The 22079-nt window shown below is 42.0% G+C and overlaps 1 protein-coding gene across 2 annotated transcripts in view; it reads left to right on the top strand.

Annotated features, from left to right (window-relative positions):
* The window catches only part of naa25 (N-alpha-acetyltransferase 25, NatB auxiliary subunit), a 95361-nt gene that overhangs the window by 59236 nt on the left and 14046 nt on the right, over positions 1–22079 (top strand). For both annotated transcript variants that reach the window (XM_048556286.2, XM_048556284.2), the window contains exons 16-22: positions 386–537; positions 1238–1363; positions 4123–4366; positions 8245–8368; positions 13714–13779; positions 15103–15200; positions 16007–16117. In XM_048556286.2, coding sequence (XP_048412243.1) covers positions 386–537; positions 1238–1363; positions 4123–4366; positions 8245–8368; positions 13714–13779; positions 15103–15200; positions 16007–16117 — 921 coding nt within the window. The remainder of the gene's footprint in view (positions 1–385; positions 538–1237; positions 1364–4122; positions 4367–8244; positions 8369–13713; positions 13780–15102; positions 15201–16006; positions 16118–22079) is intronic.

Here is a 22079-nt window from a genome sequence, read left to right as displayed (position 1 = left end):
CATTGCTCCCTCCCTCAGCTCCCACTTTGCACTGGGTTGCTTGGACTCAGACACATTAACAGTGGGAATGCTGCAGTTGGTCTTGATGCTTTCAAGGACATGTCAACCCTCTTAAGCTTCCTGTATCTGATGTATATCCAATGATAACCTTTTGGTAATTATGGAGAAGTAAATGTAGACCAGGGTAGGATTGTTTTGAATTGTGATCTCATGGTTAGCATGTGATATGGTAGCAATCATACCGTAGTAAGAGTCATTACTTTGAGGAGAAACTGGATTTCTCTCTAATGAAGCTTTCGTTAAGTTGTCAAGAAACATTTTGTTTTTTGGTGTCATGTTTGTTATAGGAATCCTTTTGAATGTGATGTTTTGGTTGATTTTTCAGACCTCTGAATACATAATTCAGGCATACAAATATGGTGCATTTGAGAAAATTCCAGAATTCATTGCCTTCCGGAACAGACTGAATAATTCTCTGCATTTCGCACAAGTTCGCATTGAACGCATGCTGTTAGATCTCTTCCTCGAAGCAAACATGTATGTGTGGCCGTACCAGACAGTATAATATTGGTAAAACAAGACTCATGTTTACCACCTAATTTGTTTTGGTAGTTGCTATTTTCAGCTGTTTAGCCAATGCCTTGATATGAAATAAATGGCTGGGGCATTGTTATTTTCTTTTATCTTATTTGTAAAATGTATTTTGTTTTGCGTTTGATAAAACCTTTTTCTTTGCTATGTTCATGTGCTGTATGAAAGCATAGATTTGTCCATTTAGTGCAGTCCTCTGTTTTTGAATGCAGTACCATTGTAGCAGGAATGCATTGATGTCCGCTGACCTTGCATTCCACCAAAGTACACTTTTTTGTACTGTAGCTGAATGTGTCTTTTGTAATTCTTGCGGTACATTGAGCACATGGAACAGTAAAGGGTGGTGATTGGGATAGTATCTAATATTTGAATTTTTATTTTGTTTGCCTGCTTTATGAAGTTGGCACCTTTGCATAATTTCTTGCTTTATCTTCATCTCGCTATTATTCTGTATTAAAGTGGGAAACAGGGAGGTTAATAATGCACTAGTTTCTGCAGTTTAATGTTTTGAGTCATGCGTGGAAATTACAATATTCAAATATGCTATTTCGTTTAACAAATTCATGTTAGCCTTTATCCTTCAAGTGAGGGCAATTCTCAGTTGCATGTTAACTCTTTCTCCATATTTTCATATTTCCCCGTCTAGAACCAACAGCCTGGAAGAAAGTATAAAAGCAATGGGCCTGTGTCCAGATGAGGATGATATTCCATGGGACAATCTACGGGACAACCGAGATCTGGCTGTTAGTATCAGCTGGGATCCAAAGGACAGGTAAAGAATTTTGTAAAATGCAATTTTAGCTATCTGATGATGAGGAAGTGATAATAAAAGATAAGCCTAAGTAATGGTTAACTTCTATGGACATTTGAAGCATATGAATATTTCTAATTGTGGGGACCGAGACCCTAGTAGTAAGTGACTGCTTTCTCATTGTTTTAAATTCTTATGTACCAAGATGCAATATGTGTTTGTGTTATTCTGGTGCTGCCACTCTTTCCCTCTGTACATCTTGGATGATGTCCACTCTTTTTGGCAAATGAGGCTTATCCATAACTTTAATCAAGAACAGCCTATCAGTGTTCGTGGACCTATTCTAATTTATTTATCACCAAATCCTGCCCACAGTGCCAGTTGCATCTTCACCTGTGTCTGCCATGTCACTAATTTTCTTAATATCAAAGATAACAAAAGTTGAGGTGTTCTTTGCGAGCCTTGCAGCCTCCGCAATAAAGTACAAATTCCTGTCATACATAGTCGTAGTCTTGCACTTTTCCTGTCAGTTTCCAATGTACACAAACACATTGGTTAATTGATTACACTTGAATTGCAGCACGCGCTCCCCCCCCCTCCACTGCGCGCACGCTCCCCCCACCCCCAGTGTATCTTTGTTCTCCATCTTTGTCATTCTGCTTGTCCCCTACTTGTCAGGTACTGCAATATTTCTCACTTTTTTGTTTCTTCTGTTCTGCCATTGGTGATCATTTCTTCAGTCACTATGTCCATGGTCCCTAGAAAAATGATTTTAACTCGCCATCTCTTACCCTATTTTCACAAGTCTTTCCTATATATGCCTTCTACTACAGCATCACCTTTTTTAAAATTCATGTTTCCCTTTTCCTCTCTTGTCTATCATTCTGTCAGTGCCATTTTGGTGCTGAATGTTATGTACATGAATCGAAGGATTTGTCTTTGTTCCTATGTGGGTTGTTAAACATTTTTCAGTGCAGAGAGTTAGGTAGTTATTTTTCACCAATGCGATTTAGATACAAAACCAAATCAGATTGTTGACATTAGAGTTTCCGTTTTAATGATAAGGATCCTGTATGCAATACATGTCTAAAATAGATCATAGATGAGTGCGCAGATTTCAGAAGAATTCCTTTTGGGTGTGGCCGCAACACAAATGTGTCCCTAAACCATCACGAATTATAACTAAATAGGCCACCTTGTTCCCAAGATAGCAACTAGCTGGCATGAGAAGGTAATAACGATACTTGCCTTTCTTTCTCAGTGAATACAAAAGCAAGGATACACTGGAGCTGTATTTAACGTTAGGCCACTGCTGGAAGACTGTGGTGTAGTTCTGGCCATCACACCACAGGAAAGATGTGATTACACTGGAGAGGTATAGAAGAGATTTACCAGAATGTTGCCTGGGCTGGAGTAATTTAACTATGAAGGAGACTAGATAACATGAGGTTGTTTTCTTTGGAGCTGAAAATGCTGAATGGAGATCTGACTGAGCACATAAAGGCGTGAGGAGTATCTACAGGGTGGACAGGGAGAAACATTTCCCTTTCGTGGAGGGGGCAGTAACCAGGTGGCAGTATTTTAAGATAAGAAGAAAGAGGTTTAGAGGGGGTTGAGGAAACAAAATTTCCCCCAGACCATTGTGGTATATAGAACTCGCTGCCTAAAGGGATGATAGAGTCAGGAACTTTGAAGGCAACAAAAAAATTTGCATGAGCACTTGAAATGCCATAGATACAAATGTAGGGGAATCGAAAATGAATGGATATTTGATCAGTCTTCACATGTTCGCAAGTCCTTTTTCCGTGCTGTAGAATCTCTGACTCCAAAATAGGAAAACATTGTGCATTTAGAGGTGAGCATGTTTATGTAAGTTCATGTGTGAAAAGCTCTTTGTATTGTGCCATAGTGGGTATCGTCATAGAATCCCTACAGTCTGGAACAGGCCCTTCAGCCCAACAAGTCCACACTGACCCTCAGCATCCCACCCAGACTCGTCCCCTTATAACCCACCTAATCTACACATCCCTGTACAATATGGGCAATTTAGCATGGCCAGTCCACCTAACCTGCACAATCTTTGGATTGTGGGAGGAAACCGGAACACCCGGAGGAAACCCACGCAGATACTGGGAGAATGTGCACACTTCACAAAGACAGTCGCCCAACGGCAGAAATGATCCAGGGTCCATGGTGCTGAGAGGCAATAATGCTAACCACTGGTCCACCGTGTCCCCCCCAATGAGAGGCTGAGAAGCAAAATCCTTCATAGTAACCTCAGCTGTTGCTGGAATTGAACCCACACTGTCTGCCTCATACTGGCTTGCAGACCAACCAGAGCTAAACGGACCCCAAAAGCGCAGGCACTGCTAGGATTTGAACCCCAGATCTTCTATTTACGAGGCAGTTGCTTAGCACTGCTACCTCACAGTGCCAGGAACACAGGTTCACTTCCAGCCTTGGATGACTATTTGTGTAGAGTTTGCTCATTTTCCCTGTGTCTGCATGGGTTTCTGCCACATGCTCTGGTTTCTTCCTATAGTCTAAAGATGTGCAGGTTATGTGGATTGGCTATGTTAAATTGCCTCATAGTGTCCAGGGATGTGCAGGCTATTTGGATTAGCCATGGTAAAAGTGCAGGGATAGGGGCGAGACGCTCTTTTGAGGGTCGGTGAAAACTTGATGGGATGACTGACCTCTTTCTGCACTGCAAGGACTCAGTGATTCTAAACTTGCCCAGAAGAATGCTGTTGTAACTTTTTCCCTTTCAATTGTGGTAGGGAGTTGTCAGAAGGGGAAAGGAAATCTTCAATGAAAGAGGAGAAAATATGGCTTCAAGTTCGCTCATTGACACTGCGTTTGGTCTGCGCACTCTCTGCTGTTAGCCATACAGTAGAGCCAAAAAATTCCGAAAAGACAACAACAAATGGTGTCACGTCTAAAATTGAGACACTGCGCTCTTTAATTCAGCAGCTTGAATGTGTGGTACAGTCTGAGAAGAAAAAAGACAAACCAACTGCTAAGGTACAGTCTGTAATAAAAGCAAATATGTTTTGGTTTGAAAAGAAGTTGCAACTCAACACAAGATCATTGTTTTTGATCCCACCCATTTTGGCTTAGTTGACAAAAAAACACTATTCAAGATCTTAAAGAACAGAAAGTTCATGTATTCAGTCTCTTGTCTATGCAATGAGTGATAGAAGTTTGAAATTATTTTCCGCAAGCAGTGGTTGTTACTGAATAAGTTATTAAATCTATCAATTGCAGTTTTAAAATTTGATTAATCAAGGTTATTATCGCCTATGAGCAAAAGCAGTGATTTTAACTTAGTCTGCAGATGCCCATGATTTCATGAAGTCACTAAATAGGGGTTAAAAAGCCAACTTCTGTTCCAGTTTGTCATTTGATTTTGCTCAGTCAATGGCGTTAATGGTGCAATATTGGCTAAGCAGAATAGTTGGCAGTGTTCCTTCTCTTGATATATCTGCTTCACCTTGTGCTGCAGTTGAATAGTTTATAAGCTAAATGAATGCTGCTAAAAATGATGAAAGGAGGCATGAAGTAATGTTGTCTTATAAGGGTCACTGTAAACATGGTCAAAAATATGCAGAGCATTTGTCAATTATTATTTATTGTCAAAACTGCATTTGGAGTTGGGAAAACCTGGAGATATTAGGTGGCCACAACCAATGACGTAGTAATCACTGATTGTTGAAGAACTGGGCTATCGTTGCCCTGTTCGTCCTTGATTCGGACTTGCAGCTACCTCAGCCTAAACGGCTCTTGCTTGCTGCTCTTCCTATTTAATAAGAATGTCAATGACAAAGAAGTTTGCACTGACTGTAAAAACAAATGATCTCACATCTATGTTTCCACAGGTATTAGGATATTTGTATTATTTTTTAATGTATTATTTCAGGCAATTCTTTTCTGACTAGTCTGGTATTTTTCTGCAATCTGTAATTGCCTTTGAAAACATAGTGATGAGTTGCCATCTTGAGCAATAACATTGCATGTGTTGTAGGTTAACCCACAGTGAGTTGCGGTATTTTTACTCGACAACACTGGACATGGTGATATTGTTCCAAGTCAGAAGATTGAGAGATTCAGAGGGGATCTTTCAGGCAGCCTGTTCTGATGTATCTGCTGTTCTATCCTATGGTAGAGGTTGCATATTTGAGAGGAGGCTGGACAAGTTGAAACAGTGCATTTTGTGGATGGTACAGAGTTGTGCCACTGTCATCACAAGTGGACGAAATTGATATTTAACATGGCTGGGATGCCAGTCAAGCAGGTTGCTTTGTCCTGGATAGTCTTGAGCTTCTAGGTTTGTTAGATCTGGACTCATCAGTGCTTAGTAATCTATCAAATACCTGACTTGGACCTTGCCAATAGTGGACAGGTTTTTGAGAGTTAGAAGGCAAGTTACTTACTACAGACTTCCTGGCCTCTTACCTGCTGTTGCAGCCACAGTATTGTTATTACCTAGTTAGTTCTGGTCAATAGCAGCACCAGCATTTTGATAATGGGAGATTTAGCATGCGAGTTTTGAGAAGATTTGTAGCTCAGGTTGAGGTTCTGGATGTGAGTTTGCTCGCTGAGCTGGAAGGTTAGTTTTCAGACGTTTCGTCACCATTCTAGGTAACATCAGTGAGCCTCCGACGAAGCGCTGGTGTTATGTCCCGCTTTCTATTTATCTGGTTAGGTTTCCTTGGGTTGGTGGTGTCATTTCCTGCGTTGGTGATGTACATCACCAACGCAGGAAATGACATCACCAACCCAAGGAAACCTAACCAGATAAAAAGAAAGCGGGACATAACACCAACACTTCTTCGGAGGCTCACTGATGTTACCTAGAATGGTGACGAAACGTCTGAAAACTAACCTTCCAGCTCAGCGAGCAAACTCACATCTAGAGATTTAGCATTTTTGTGATGTGGATATTATTTGCCATTCATCAGCCCAGACCAAAATGTTGTCCAAGTCTTGCTGCATAATGGTACAGTCGAATTCAGTTGTCTGAGGACTTGCAAATGTGCTTCATCTTTTCCCTCTATCTGATGATTGCACAATCATTGATAAAACAGCTGAAGAACTTTGGGCCTTGGACAATGTCTTGAGAAACCTGACGTGATATTCTGGGACTGAAATGGTTGACTTTCAACAATACAATCATATTCAGTTGTGTTAGGCATAACTACAATCAGTGTAGGGTTTTATCAACAGATTCCAATTAACTTGGGCAGCATGGTAGCTCAGTGGTTAGCACGGTGGCCTCAGTGCCAGGGACCTGGGTTCGATTCCAGCCTGGGCAACTGTCTGTGTGGAGTTCACGCATTTTATCCGTGTCTGTATGGGTATCCTCCAGGTGCTCTGGTTTCCTGCCACAGCCCAAAGATGTGCGGGTTAGGTAATTGGTCATGCTACATTGTCCATAGTGTCCAGGGATGTGTAGGCTAGGTGGGTTTGCCATGGTAGGTGCTGGATGATAGGGTAAGGGACTGGATCTGGGTGGGATGCTCTTTGGGGACTGGTATGGGCCAAAGGGCCGGTTTCCACTCTGGGGATCTAACCTAAACTTCGGTGTTTCTCGGATGCTACATTCTGTCAAATGCTGTCTTGATATCAATGACTATCATTGTCATCTTGATGGGACCAATGGATGGGTAAATGCAGGAAACTGCTAACAAGTCCCTTGTGACAAATCCATTCTGGCAAATGGCAGGCTTTCAATCACCAGTGTGAGAGTAGTATAGCTAACAGAGGTTCAGGACAATCCAGTCCCCTGCACAGTCAGCCTCCTGTACACCCAGCCTCCATGAGTTTAAGCCCATTATGCTCTTGTAGAGAGTTGCAAACAGTACTGCACACTATCAAGGACTGTCTGTTCTACAGCCTAAGTGGTGGTCTGATATAGACTCAAAATGTGGAGACAGCAACTTGGTTCCAAAATTTGCATTTGCTTTATAAATAATCTTGCCTCTGTCTCTGGCGGAACCCAAATTAGGCATTAGTGACCACGTTACTCTCTGTCAATGCCATTTGATAGCAGCATGAACTGCACCTTCTGTCACTTTTCTGATAATTCGGAGTCAGCTGATGGGGCACTAATTGCTTGTTAATTTTCCCATTTTATAGATGTTACAGAATGTATTGTGTACAACATCATGACCTTTAAAATTTACAAAGCGTTTTTGAAAAAATAAGTGAGGAAGTTTCATGACAGCATTTACTACATACACTGAACCGAAAAGGAAATTATTATGTGGCTAGCACTGACTGAACGCCAACTTTTCACAATTGGGATGGTCTGGGAGAGCAAGAGGACCCTTTCATGCATAGTGCAGTGTTTTTGTTGTGCTATTTGTGAATTATATGGATTGTGTCATCTTCGGCTTGGTTGCTAGTTCACCCACCTGATTTTTCACTGCACTGCTGAGGCAGATTAGTGTCAGCTGTCATCTTCCCAGTAAAACATGAAACCAGTGATTCATCTCTCTGTCCAGGTAGGAGTAAAGGATCCCATGGCACGACAAACAAAATAAAGTAGTTATCTTCGGTGTCCTTGACAATATTTGTCCCCACATCAGTATTACAAGAGATTGTTTGTTTGTTTGGTCATTATCATATTGCTGTTGGTAGGAGTTTGAGTGAAATTTGGTTGCCATGTGTCTTGTATTGTAACAGCAACTATGCCTCATTGACTGTAAAGCACTTTTGACTCATTGAATGGTCGTGAGAAGTGCTAATTAAATGCAAGTCTCTGTCTTTTGTTAGAATGGCAGCTAATCAAGCAGTTTTCTGTTCTTAACACACTAATATGATGTCTAGATTTATAAGACATTTTAATTTAATCCAGGAAATTAGTGTGAAAATGAATGTTTATGTTGACCTGTCCACAGTTTCTCATCCAGGGACCACCTCCAACACGGATGACAACCTATCTGGAAAGCAGCAGTTGTCGTTGTCAGATTAGTGCTTTCCATCTGGTCACTGATATGTATGAACTGGATGTCAGTGGATTAGGTAAGAAACTGAGGTGCAATCAAATGGAGAACTTCACTGCTTGATAAATTGTTCACATGTTGAAACCTGGAACTTGTGAAGTTTAATATCAAATCTGCTTGAACGTTTGGCCAGTATTGAGTGAGACCAAATGCTGCAAATTATATCATCATCAATGAATGAATTCTGTGAAAAGTGAAATATATGGCTTCTCAAAATGCTCAGTTGAAAATAGACTTGACCACTGCACTATACCATACAAATCCAAAATGCTCCAACAACAATGTGGACAGCTTTGATTAATATATTTCAGTGTGTACATTTCTTCCTTTTAGCTAACAATTGCAGCCTGACCGGAAACAGCCACGATTTGAAAATTGTTTTGTGAGCATGAAGAGTACATCACAATTAGGCAAAATAAGATTCAGCAAGATTTACTTGAAGATTCTGTAGACTCGGGAACAATTCCTACAGATTGGAGGGCTACTAATGTAAACACGCTACGTAAAAAGGAGATAGAGAGAAAATAGAATTATAGGCTAATGAGCTTCAAATCATAGTGGATAAAATGCTCGACTCCACTCTCACATTTAATAGCAGAGCACTTGGCAAACAGAGACAAGATTAGACAGAGTCTGCGTAGACTCACGAAAGGGAAATGATTCTTGGTAGATCTGCAGTTTTCCAGTGTAGGCATTTCCTGAGTTGTGAACAGGTTCCATTCTTGAGTCCGTTTGCAATTCAATTTGTCCACAAGTTTTAACAAAATGCAGAATGCTATAAAGCAGCAAATGTATTTGTAATCCAGGCATTCATAACTCAGATACCCGTAGTAGAGTTGATAAGCGGAGTCAGTGGATGTGGTTTACTTGGACTTCCAGAAGGCATTGAATAAGGTTCTGCAAGAGATTCCCGTTTAAAATTAAAATATGTGGGATTTGGGGTGGTCTCCTGACATAGAGAACTGTTTAACAGACAGGAAACAGACCAGGACTAAATTTTCCAAGCAGCAGCCTGTAACTAGTGGAGTATCGAAGGGATCAGTGCTTAGACCCCAGCTATTCATAATATGTATTAACAGTTTAGATGAAGGAATTAAGTAATAACTCCAATTTTGCAGAAGACATAAGCTGAGTAGACAGATGCCAGAGACTTTTCCCCAGGGCAGGATTGACTGCCACGAGGGGTCATAGTTTTGAAGTGTTAGGAGGAAGGTGTAGAGGAGACGTCAGAGGGAGCTTCTTCACCCAGAGAGTTTTGAGTGCATGGAATACTTTGCTAGTGGCAGTCATGGAAGCAGAGTCATTGTTTACACGTAAGCGACTGCTGGACATGCACATGGACAGCAGTGAATTGAGGAGAATGTAGATTAGGTTATTTTATTTTTGGATTAGGATTAATCCACAGCACAACATGGTGGGCCAAAGGGCCTGTACTGTGCTGTACTTTTCTATTGCTATTGCTATGAGCTGTAAAAAGACTGCACAGCTACTTCACTGAGATTCGGACAAGTTGAATGAGAGGACAAAAGCATGGCAGTCTAAATATGCTGTCAATAAATGTGCAGTTATCCACGTTAGTAGCAAAAGTAGGAAGTTATCTGAATGGTGATAGATTGGGAAAGAGGGGTGCAACAAGACCCGAGTGTCCTTATACACAAGTCACTGATAGTAAGCATGTAGGTGCAGCAGCAGATAAAGGTAAATGGGATGTTGGGCTTCTTACCAAGAGGATTCAAGTATAGGAGCAAGAATGTCTTGCAACAATTGTGTGAGGCCTATTGTGAGACTACACCTGGGGTGTTGTGTGCAAATTTGGTCTCCATATAGGAGAAAGGATGTTCTGGTTGCGGAGGAAATGCCACCAAGAAATACCAGACTGATACCTAGCATGGCAGAACTGACGGATGAAGAAAGACTAGATTGGTCAGGACCACAGATAATGGGAACTGCAGATGCTGGAGAATCTGAGAAAAGTGTGGAGCTGGGTGAACACAGCAGGCCAAGCAGCATCTTAGGAGCACAAAAGCTGACGTTTCGAGCCTAGACCCTTCATCAGAGAGGGGGATGGGGAGAGGGTTCTGAAATAAATAGGGAGAGAAGGGGAGGTGAATCGAAGATGCATAGAGGAGAAGATCGGTGGAGAGGAGACAGACAAGTTAAAGGGGCGGGGATGGAGCCAGTAGAGGTGAGTGTCGGTGGGGAGGTAGGGAGGAGATAGGTCAGTCCGGGGAGGATGAACAGGTCAACGGGGCGGGATGAGGTTATTAGGTAGGAATGGAGGTGTGGCTTGAGGTGGGAGGAGGGGATAGGTGTGAGGAAGTACAGGTGAGGGAGGCAGGGACGGGTTGGGCTGGTTTTGGGATGCAGTGGGGAGAGGGAAGATTTTGAAGCTTATGAAGACTTTCTACATCAAGCAGATGTCCACCTGTACATCTGCCAGTGTGGTATACTGCATCTGCTGTACCCATTGTGGCCTCCTCTACATTGGGCAAGCGAAGCAGCGGCTTGGGGACCGCTTTGCGGAACACCTACGCTCGGTTCACAATAAACAACTGCACCTCCCAGTCGCGAACTCTTTCAGCTTCCCCCTCCCATTCCTTAGACGGCATGTCCATCCTGGGCCTCCTGCAGTGCCACAATGATGTCACCCGAAAGTTGCAGGAACAGCAACTTATTATCTGCTTGGGAACCCAGCAGCCCAATGGTATCCATGTGGACTTCACGAGTTTCAAAATCTCCCCTCCTCCGACAGCATCCCAAAACCAGCCCAGCTCGTCCCCGCATCCCTAACCTGTTCTTCCTGTCACCTATCCCCTCCTCCCACCTCAAGCCGCACCACCATTTCCTACCTAGTAACCTCATCCCACCTCCTTGACCTGTTCGTCTTCCCCGGACTGACTTAACCCTTCCCCACCTCCCCACCTGTACTCTCCTCTACAGGGTCCAACCCTGTCCCTTTAACTTGTCTGTCTCCTCTCCACCTATCCTCTCCTCTATCCATCTTCGATCCGCCTCCCCCTCTCTCCCTATTTATTCCAGTTCCCGCTCCCCATCCCCCTCTCTGATGAAGGGTCTAGGCCGGAAAGGTCAGCTTTTGTGCTCCTAAGATGCTGCTTGGCCTGCTGTGTTCATCCAGCTGCACGCTTGTTATCTTAGTTAGGACTATATTCACTGCAGTTTAGAACAACGAGAATGAAGCGTATAAAATTCCAATATGATAAACGGTAAATGCAGGAAGACTGTTCCCAACGATCGAGTAGTCAGACCAGGGGTCACAATCTAAGGATACTGAGTAGGCCACTTAGGACTGGGATGAGAAGGTTCTTCACCCAGAGCGTGTGGAATTCTTTGTCACAGAAAGCAGTTGAGGCCAAAACTTGAATATTTCAAGGAGTCAGATATAGCTCTTTGCTAAAGATAAGAAAGGGCATAGGGAGAAAGCAGGAACTGAGTACTGAGTTGGGTGTTCAGCCATGATCATATTGAATGGCAGAGTAGGCTCCAAGGGCCGTATTGCCTACTTCTCCAACTATTTTGTGTGTTTCTAACATGCAAGTTACATTAGTCTTGATGTCATCAATTGCTGAAGGTTTGCTGCTTTTTTGTGCATAGAATGGCTGTCACTAGTAAGACCGGTTTATTGCTTATCTATTATTGCCCTTAAGGTGACAGTGAGCTGCCACTTTTAAACCTTGCGGCGCATACGATACAAATTCTTCTGTGATGATATTAGCGGGGAATATCCAGGAATTTTACTCAGCGAAGGAATGTTTTTTCAAGTCAGGATGGTGTATGTCTTTCAGGGTAATTTGCAGATGGTAGTGTTCTGTGCACCATTTGCATTATATTTCCAGATGATTGAGAGTTATAGGTATGCAGGTTCTGTCGTAGAAGCCCTTAGGGCCTAATGACGGTGGATCTTATATGTGGTACGCACTGCAACCATATTGCACCAGTGGTGGATGTTTCTTCCTTAAGTGCCATGGGATCTTTTACTTCAACCTGAGCACTCAAACAATCTTGGTTTAACATCGTGTTGAAAAGATGTCTCCTTGACATTGTTGCACTTGAGCGTGTGCAGAAAGGAATTCCATCCCAGAACCTGAAGACTTGGAGGCAAGTATGTGATCAAATGAGCTACAGCTGATACTCTTAGTTAATCATCCTGGATGGTGGCAAACTGCTTGAGTTTGTTGGCAGGGGCCTTGAAAGTGGGAAATGTACCAGTATACGCCTGACTTGGATCTTGTCGATGTTAAAAAGGCTTTGCGAAATCAGGAGGTGTGTCATTCGTCTCAGAATATCTTCTGACCTGCTCTTGTAATGACAGTTGTTACGTAGCTGGCCAAGTAATGTTTCTGGCCACTGGTTATCATTTAGTAATTCTTAAAGATTCAGCCTATTCACTCATGTAGAATTAATGATTATATACCATAAACAAATGAATTCTGTGCAGTCTTTGGTTTAATTGCTATGTCATAGCATCTGTCACATCGATTTGGGTTCTTCTAATGCTAAAATAGTGTGGCCATGATCCTTGTTTAAACTCGCTTATAAAACTGACTCCTTGGGAAAGGTAGTAGAGGATGATGTAAAACCATGTCTGGCAAAATTTAGAACCTTCATCAGGTTGGGGGAAAATGATGATGGAGGAAGTCAGTCTTCAGAGGAGAAGTTATTGAAATATTTTTAGCTCAGCACAGTCTTTCTATTTGTGATTTCATCCTGTGCTAACGGACTGTCTTATGTACTGAGCCCAACTTGTGCTTTTTCTATAAGCCTCCACTACAGGATTTGATTTAAGCCCTGAAACACCTCACCAGAGAAATCTTCAGTTGGAAGCTGCAGCATTCAATATTTGAGTTGATGGCCAAATGTAAAATCCACCTAGCAGTAAATGGGGAGCTTTTCGCTATTGTTCTGAGTGGTTATACCCCTGCTGTTCATTTGGCTGAAATTATTCATTTCAAAAAAATATGTAATGTATCTGGGATGTACTCAGCAGATGACGTGAGACAGTAAAGTGTTCCTGCAGTATGCTTTTACTTCTACAAGTGCATTAAGTGAAAGATAATCTTGCAGTTGAGTCCTTCAGAAATAATTCCTAGTTTGCATTGTGAAGACAGACTGCTCAGGTGAAGGAAGTGGGCTTTGAGGTCAATGATGAGTTCTGATGTAGTTGAATAGCAGAACAGACTTGACAAATTGAATGGCCTAACCCTCTTCCTGTGTTCTTAGTGTGTTTTCATTGAATTGTAGAAGTTGATAGCACAGAAGAAGCTAAGATAGCCTGTCTGTGCCTGTTAGCTTTTATTTTCCTTTTTATTATTATTATTGAGACTTCTCTACTTTTAAACCCCACAGATGAAACACTGGATATCCAGGAGAGGATAGCAAATAATTTTAAATCTTTGTTACAACAGTTACAAGGTAATGCCAATATTCCACAAATCTCAGTTCTGCCTTTTCTGTTTTATTGCTCTGTACTTGTTTTACATTGTATTTGTAATTGTCCTGTTTTAATACCTTCTCTGCAAGATAAATTGTTGTATTTGGAGGCAAACAGAATTAGCTGAACTCTAATGAGCAATTTTGCACAAAGAGACTGGAACTCTCTCTCCAACAGCAATGTAGATGTACCTTCAACACATGGACTGCAGCAAAAGATCCTTCACCATCATCATTCCCTTGGTGCATCCAAGATCGGCACTAAATTTCAGTTTGACATTCCTTAACATGAAGAATGTTGTGGCAGCCAGTTGTGCAGTTAAAATGTCACTCAACGAGTAACCTAGGGTTATAACCTAAAATAACCAAACGTTATAGGTTCAAATCCCACCTACAAAAATGGTAGAGTTAAAATTGTTAAATCTGGAATATAATGCTAGCCTCAGTAATGGCACCATGAAACTACCAGCAGTTGTAACAAAGCTATTTGGTTCACTGGTGTCCTTCAGGGAAGGCAATCTGCCATCTGTATCTGGGCTGGCCAACATCTGGTTTGAGATCCACAGTGAGGTAATTGACTCCTGACTGCCTTCTGAAATGGCCCAAGCCATTTGGGTTCAGGCCAGTTAAGGATGGGCAACAGATACCCTTAACAACAGCCCTACGTCCCATGAAAGTATAAAGAATCTATTTTAAAATTTCTTCAAAACATCAACAGTGCTTCTGCTGAAAAGTTCTGTATTAATACTCATTAGCTGAGTATGCTGGAAGCTGATCCCTTCTTTCATAATTCTTTTGCAATTAAGTGAATTTGAACTAGGCACCTTATGTTTTGAAAATCTGACTGTAGTCCAACAACTCTCCTTCTTCAAAAAAATATTTTAGCCATCATTAGCAGTTTCTTGAGTGTCACCTTCAGAGCAGCAGGAGAGCTGTAATTTTTCACAAGTTTCTCTGAGTTGAGAAAGAGAAGAATCAGTCTAAATTCTTGATGGTTATCCTCTTGTTCTCATGTAACGTGGAAAGCTTTCCAGCAGTGACTTCTCACCTTCAGTATTTTAGCTGCTTGCACCTGTAGAAATAATCTTTGTGCTTAAACAAATCAGCACTTTCAGGAAGTAAGGATAAAAGAAAATGGTTCATTTGCCCTAAATCTAAATGAGGTAAGTCAAAAAAGAAGTGAGTCTGCAATATTTGGGAATCTCTACACTTATCTTCTGAACTTGCATAAAAACAATAGGACTAAGAGTTTGCAACATGTGAAGGGCATCATTTGTAACATTTGTTTTCTTTTTACCTCTTCAGAATTATTCAATAAATGTAAAGGAAATTTATTGGAAACCAAGGAAACCGAATGTACAACAAAACCAGAACTCTTAGAAAACCTTGTCTTTTTAATTGAGGTAAGCAGTCACAAAGCTATTTTCCATTTATTGTTTACTTTTTAAAAAGAAAGTATTGTGTGAACTTGATTTATATCTTGTGAACACTGAAGGAGTATGGTTACAATTTAAATGAAAACTATTTGGAATTACTGTTAGTCAGACTGTGTATGCCACCTTGTGTTGTACAATCCAAATTTCACTCTTTGGCAGGATGTATACGCTATGCTCCAATGCTAACCTTATAAGTTACAAATAAATACTCCACTTATCATTAGGAATGTCCCTTGGGAACATGAGTTCAGGTAAGGAGGTTAAATTGAGCTCATCATTTACTGAACTGACAATTTTCATTGATTAGTAGGAACTGCAGATGCTGGAGAACCTGAGATAACAAGGTGTAGAGCTGGATGAACACAGCAGGACAAGCAACATCAGAGGAGCAGGAAAGTTTTGGCCGAAACCCTTCAGAAAAGGGTCATTTTCTGAAGAAGGACTTAAGCCTGAAACATCAGCTTTCCCGTTCCTCTGATGCTGCTTGGCCTGCTGTGTACATCCAGCTCTATACCTTGTTATCTCTGACAGTTGTTTAACTTTGGTGTTTTCCTTATGAAAGGTTCCAGAGGTGGTGCACATGTATCACCTTGACACACAAGTGGTGCTTTTGTTAGGACTTAGTTGTGAATATTGTTTTTAATTTGACTATTCCATTGTGAAATGTGTTTTCTACTGTTCAACACTGAGAACACTTAGAAATCATTTTAGAGCACTTTTGTGCCAAGCAAGAAACAAATTAACTAATGTTAGGCCTTTTCTTATTATCTCAGACCATCTGTATCATCCTGTGGGTATCTTATTACTGTGGTAATGTCCTCCGGCCACTAAAATCCAGTTTACAGAGGAAAAAGAAGAAGAAAAAGGAAATCAACGTCATAATGGTAAGAAGTTGGAGAAAAGATCAAGATCTAAGGAAAAAGAAATGATCATCTAAATGTTAGTCTAAATGAAACCTCTCAATGGTTCATTTGTTGACGAGTAAATTTATTCAATGTGAACCATATTGGATGGGTTTTGGCCTATCCTGGACTTAGTTGCATTTTCTGATACTGTCTGTGATAGTGGTAAATGTACTATTATGGATTTCTATACTCACGCCTAGGAAAGGAAATTTAGCTTGATTCCCAGCTCCTAATTACTGTCTGTTGGCGTATTTTGGAAGGGCATTAGTATGTTCAGCTTTGCATTGGCTGTAATTTCTCTTGGTAAAATAGTCCACCCACCAGCATTACAACTTGAGAATGGTCACTTGAGCAGGCATGAGTGAGCATCTGGTGTCCATGGAATTGTGCTCCAGCAAGTTTGTGTCTTCAGTAGAAGTAAATTAGGAAATAGGACCGAATCATTTCTTCTTTTCCAGTTATGTAATCCATTAAACTACTTCGAATGTTCACTTAAAATGCTCTGTCCAAAGGACAGCATTGCTTTAATTTCAGGATCCTTGATGCTACCATCTGACTGGTTGATATAGTGATATTGGGTACTGCAGATGCTGGAGAATCCAAGATAATAAAAAGTGAGGCTGGATGAACACAGCAGGCCCAGCAGCATCTCAGGAGCACAAAAGCTGACGTTTCGGGCCTAGACCCTTCATCAGAAAGGGGGATGGGGTGAGGGTTCTGGAATAAATAGGGAGAGAGGGGGAGGCGGACCGAAGATGGAGAGAAAAGAAGATAGGTGGAGAGGAGAGTATAGGTGGGGAGGTAGGGAGGGGATAGGTCAGTCCAGGGAAGACGGACAGGTCAAGGAGGTGGGATGAGGTTAGTAGGTAGGAAATGGAGGTGCAGCTTGGGGTGGGAGGAAGGGATGGGTGAGAGGAAGAACCAGTTAGGGAGGCAGAGACAGGTTGGACTGGTTTTGGGATGCAGTGGGTAGAGGGGAAGAGCTGGGCTGGTTGTGTGATGCAGTGGGGGGAGGTGATGAACTGGGCTGGTTTTGGGATGTGGTGGGGAAGCGGGAGATTTTGAAGCTGTTGAAGTCCACATTGATACCATTGGGGTGCAGGGTTCCCAAGCGGAATATGAGTTGCTGTACCTGCAGCCTTCGGGTGGCATCATTGTGGCAGTGCAGGAGGCCCATGATGGACATGTCATCTAAAGAATGGGTGGGGGAGTGGAAATGGTTCGCGACTGGGAGGTGCAGTTGTTTATTGCGAACTGAGCGGCGGTGTTCTGCAAAGCGGTTGATGTTTTTTTTTTGCTGCGATGTGCAGAGACAAAGCTTTTCTCTTTTGCTTTACTGTCCTGTGTATTGTTAATGCTTTTAGCTGTGAACAGCGTTAATCAATGAGGTGACAAGAGGTGATGGTGTAATTGCATTGTCACTGGACTTGGAAATCCAAAGATCCAGGAAATGTCCTGGGTACCTGGGTTCAAATACCATCACAGCAGAAAATATAATTTGGATTCAACAAAATCTGGTATTAAAAATGTAATGATTACCATAAAACCATCATCAGTTGCAATAAAAACCTATTTGGTTCACTCGTGCCCTTTAGGGAGGGAAATCTGACGTCCAGTATCTGGCTTATATGTGACTCCAGTACTTTACTTTTAACTGCCCCTCTGATATTGCCGACAAAGCCACTCAGTTGTAATCATCTGCTTAAAGAAAACAAAACTGAGGAGATTGTGCCAGAAATGACTTAGGTAGACTTAGCTGTTGACATTGCAATGTCTGGGGGAAGTTCCACAGTCGGAAGAATGCTCTGAGACTAGACAAGAAACAGCTTGACATAGTCATACTTTGGGAACTGTAACTTACTCTCAATACCCTAGACAACACAGGAAGTAATGTTGAAGTTGTACAGGACATTGGTGAGGCCTCTTCTGGAACGCTGTGTCCAGGTCTGGTTTCTAAGTTACAGGAAGAATGTTACTAAGTTGGAGAGGGGTCAGAAGAGATTTACCAGGATGTTGCAGGGTATGGAAGGTTTGAGTTATAAAGGCTGGATAGGCTGGAACTTTTTTCAGTGGGACGTAGGAGGTTGAGAGGTGACCTGATAGAAGTTTGTAAAAATCATGAGTGGTATAGAGAGAGTTAATGGTAGTCATCTTTTCCTTAGGATAGGGGATTTCAAGACTAGGGAGTACATTTCCAAGGAGAGAGAGCTCAAAAAATACATGAGGGCCATATTGTTTACACAGATGGTGGTTCACTTGTGGAATGACTTTCTTGAGGAAGTGGTGGATGCAGGTGTAATTAGACTGTTTAAAAGACATTTGGATAAGTACATGAATAGGAAAGGTTTGGAGGTATAAGGGTCAGTAGCAGTCAGGTGGGACCACTTTAGTTTGGAATTATGTTCAGATTGGACCAAAGGGTCTGTTTCCGTGCTGTCTGATTCTTTGACCCTATAGCTCCATCCCTGGACATGTCCTGACCCAGCATATGTAGCAGAGGGATCAGTGCAGTGACATATAGTCTGTTGGAAACAGTTCTAGGATCCTAAACAGTTCTAGTCTCATGGCATCAGGTCAAAGATGGGCAAGAAAATCCCCTGCTGATGACTGTACTACTCCTACTTCGCCTATAAATCTGTCTTGCTCCCTGTTGAATACCACTTGGAGAAAGTATGGGGGCGGCAAAGGCACCTGTGGATGGGGGAATTTCAAATCTATCATCAAAGTGACTTGGTGGTGCAACTACAGATGGAGCTGATTGAGTCCTAAAGGTCATAGTAAGAACTGCTGATGCTAGAGTCAGAGATAACACTGTGGAGCTGGTGAAAACAGCAGGCCAGGCACCACTAAAGCTTTCTTCAGAAACTTTCTGAAGAAGGGTCCAGGCCTGAAACATCAGCTTTTGTGCTCCTAAGATGCTGCTTGGCCTGCTGTGTTCATCCAGCTGCACACTTTGTTATCTTGGATTCACCAGCATCTGCAGTTCCCATTATCTCTTATTCCTGACTGGAAACATCAACTTTCCTGCTTCTTTGATGCTGCCTGGCCTGCTTTGTCCCTCGAGCTCCACGCTGTTTTATCTGAGTCCTAAAGGACATAGCTTCTTGATTGGGTCTGTTCGAGATGGTGAGGGGAAAACATATTTGATCTCATCCTCACCAAACTGTCAGCTGCTGATGCTTCTGTGCGTGACAGTATCAGTAGGACTGATCACCACACAGATCTTGTGGAGATGAAGTCCTGTCTTCACAGTGAGAATGCCCTCCATCTTGTCACATGACACTGTCATTTTACTAAATGGGATAGTATTCGAAAACAACTAGCAACTGAAGACCAGGCACTTGTGACACTGGACCACCAGCAACAGAACAATCTTTAGTCTCATGGACCAGCATATCTTCCACTCTGCCATTGCCATCAAGGCTGGAATTTAGCCATGGCTCAATGAAGAGTGCAGCAGTGGATCCCGAAAGCAGCACCAGGCAGACCAAAACTGGGGTGTCAGACTGATAAGTCTATAGTGCAGGACTTCTTGACAGTCAAACAGCAAGTGTTTGACAGGGCTAAAGGGTTTCATAACCAATGGTTCAAATGTAAACTCTGCAGTCCTGCCACATCTAGTTGAGTGGTGGTGGACATTTAAACAACTTCTTGGGGAAGGAGTCTCCACAAATAGCCCCATCCTCAATAATGGAGTGTGTCCAATACATAAGGTGAGGTTGAAGCATTTGCAACAATCTTCAGCCAGAAGTGCTTAGTGAATGATCCATCTCTGCATCTCGGCATCCCCAAATATCCCCACCATCTCAGATGCTAGTTGTTAGCCAATTCGATTCATTTCCATAATATTAAGAAATTGTTGAAGGCATTGGATACTGTGAACACTTTAGATGCTGACAACATTCCATGTTGAAGATGTGTGTTTCCAAACTTGCCGCATTCCTCGTCAAGCTGTTCCAGTACAGAAACAGCGCTGACATTTATTACCATTGTGGAAAATTGCCCATGTATATCCTATAAGCAGGACAAATCCAACATGTCAGTTACACCCCTGTCACTCTGCTGTTGATCGTTAGTGAAGTAATTAAAGGGGTGATCAGCCCCGCAGTCAGGCAGCACTTCTTTCACAATAACCTGTTCTCTAAGCTGGTGGGATCTGCCAGGGCCACTCAGCTCCTAATCTCCTTATAGCTTTGTTTTGAATAAGGACCAAAGAGTTGAATTCCAGAGGAGAAAGGAGAGTGATTGCTTTTGGCAACAAGGCCACATTTGACAGGAATTGCGTCAAAGAACTCTAGCAAATTTGGAATGAATGGGAATCGTAGGGCAAAAGCTATGATGGTTAGAGTCAGCCCACATAAAAACTAAAGATTTTGAAAGTCCATCTCATGTCCAGGACATTATTACAGGAGTTGCTCAGCTTAGATATTGTCAAATCAACCTGTTTGGAGATGATATTACACATCTCTGGAGCAGGTGGGACCTGAACGCAGGCCTCCTCGAGTTCCTTGACTTAATGCCTGAGGCCCACCTATTCTTTCTTGATTTATTTATAATCTTTCCTCCATCTTTAGGTCAGCACTGGGGATGTCCACTGATTGTGATATTCAATACCATTTGTGATTCCTCTGATGCTGAAACAGCATATATATCAATATGCAACGAGAACTGGATAAACATCCACATTTGGGCTGAAGGGTGACAAGTAACACCTACACCACACAAATGCCTGGTAATTACCGTCTCAAATAAGAGAGAACCATCAACCTTAACATTCAAGGGCATCAGCATCACTTAATTCCCCCAGTATCAACATCCTGGAAGTTACCATTGACCAGCAATTGAACTGAACTGGCCATATGAATACTGTGGCTACAAGAACAGGTCAAAGGCTAGGAATCCTACAGCAATTATCTCACACCTGACTACCCAAACCCATCCATTGTTTACAAAGCGCAGATCAGAAATATGATAGAATTCTGTCCACTTATCTGGATGATGACTGCTCCAGCACCTGTCAAGAAGCTTCCATGACAAATGCTTTGTTCATTAGTTCATTAGTTACCCTGTTCATTAGTGATATTCCACACCTCTGGAACAGATGGGACAGGCTTCATGGCTGTGTCCTACAAGAACCCACTTGTTTGGCAACGCACAGGCAAACATTCCACCACTGTGGTGGCAGAGTATACCAGCTACAGGATGAACTGCAGAAATTCACCAAGGCTCTTTAAACAGGACCTTGCAAGCCATGACCTCTACCATTTAGAAGGGCAGCAGATACACAGTAACAGCAACACCTGCAAGTGAACCACTAAGACACACTCATGTCCTCACTTGGAAATATATCACCTTCCCTGCAGTGTTGCTGAATCAAAATCTTGCCCAAATGGACTGCAGCAGTACCAGATGGGAGCTCACCACTACCTGAATGCAAACTAGGGATGGACAATAAATGCTGGTCCAAGCAGCAATACACAGATCGCATGGATGAGTTTAAAACAGATTTTCAATAAAGAGTTCTTGTATTGCTTAACAGTTTTGCAATTGTCTGCTTTGTCTAGATGAGCATATGAGAGTGAACAATGGGGAAGGATTACACTAATATAGCTTTTGTTTAGATATGCCATGCACTGCCTTTGAAGTGTAGTCGATCTTGTAATATCAGAACTGTAGTAGCCAATTTATGCACAAGCCCCTACAATTGGCAGTGTGTGATTTATCAGACCATATGTTTTTATGATTATTGATTTGAGTGATAAGCCAAATCGTCCAACTCCTGATCAACTCCTTGTTCTATGAAGTAATGTCGTGGCAGTTTTATATCTGTTTGGGGTGCCATGCAGATCTGTAGTTTAATATCTCGTCCTCAATAATGTAGCAATTCCTAATGTTCCGTAGAGGCCAGCAATTAGACACTGTTATCAGAAATTATGCATTT

This window comes from Stegostoma tigrinum, chromosome 26 (assembly GCF_030684315.1).
Source record: "Stegostoma tigrinum isolate sSteTig4 chromosome 26, sSteTig4.hap1, whole genome shotgun sequence".
Lineage (NCBI taxonomy): Eukaryota > Metazoa > Chordata > Chondrichthyes > Orectolobiformes > Stegostomatidae > Stegostoma > Stegostoma tigrinum.
This window is presented reverse-complemented; position numbering and strand designations above follow the sequence as displayed.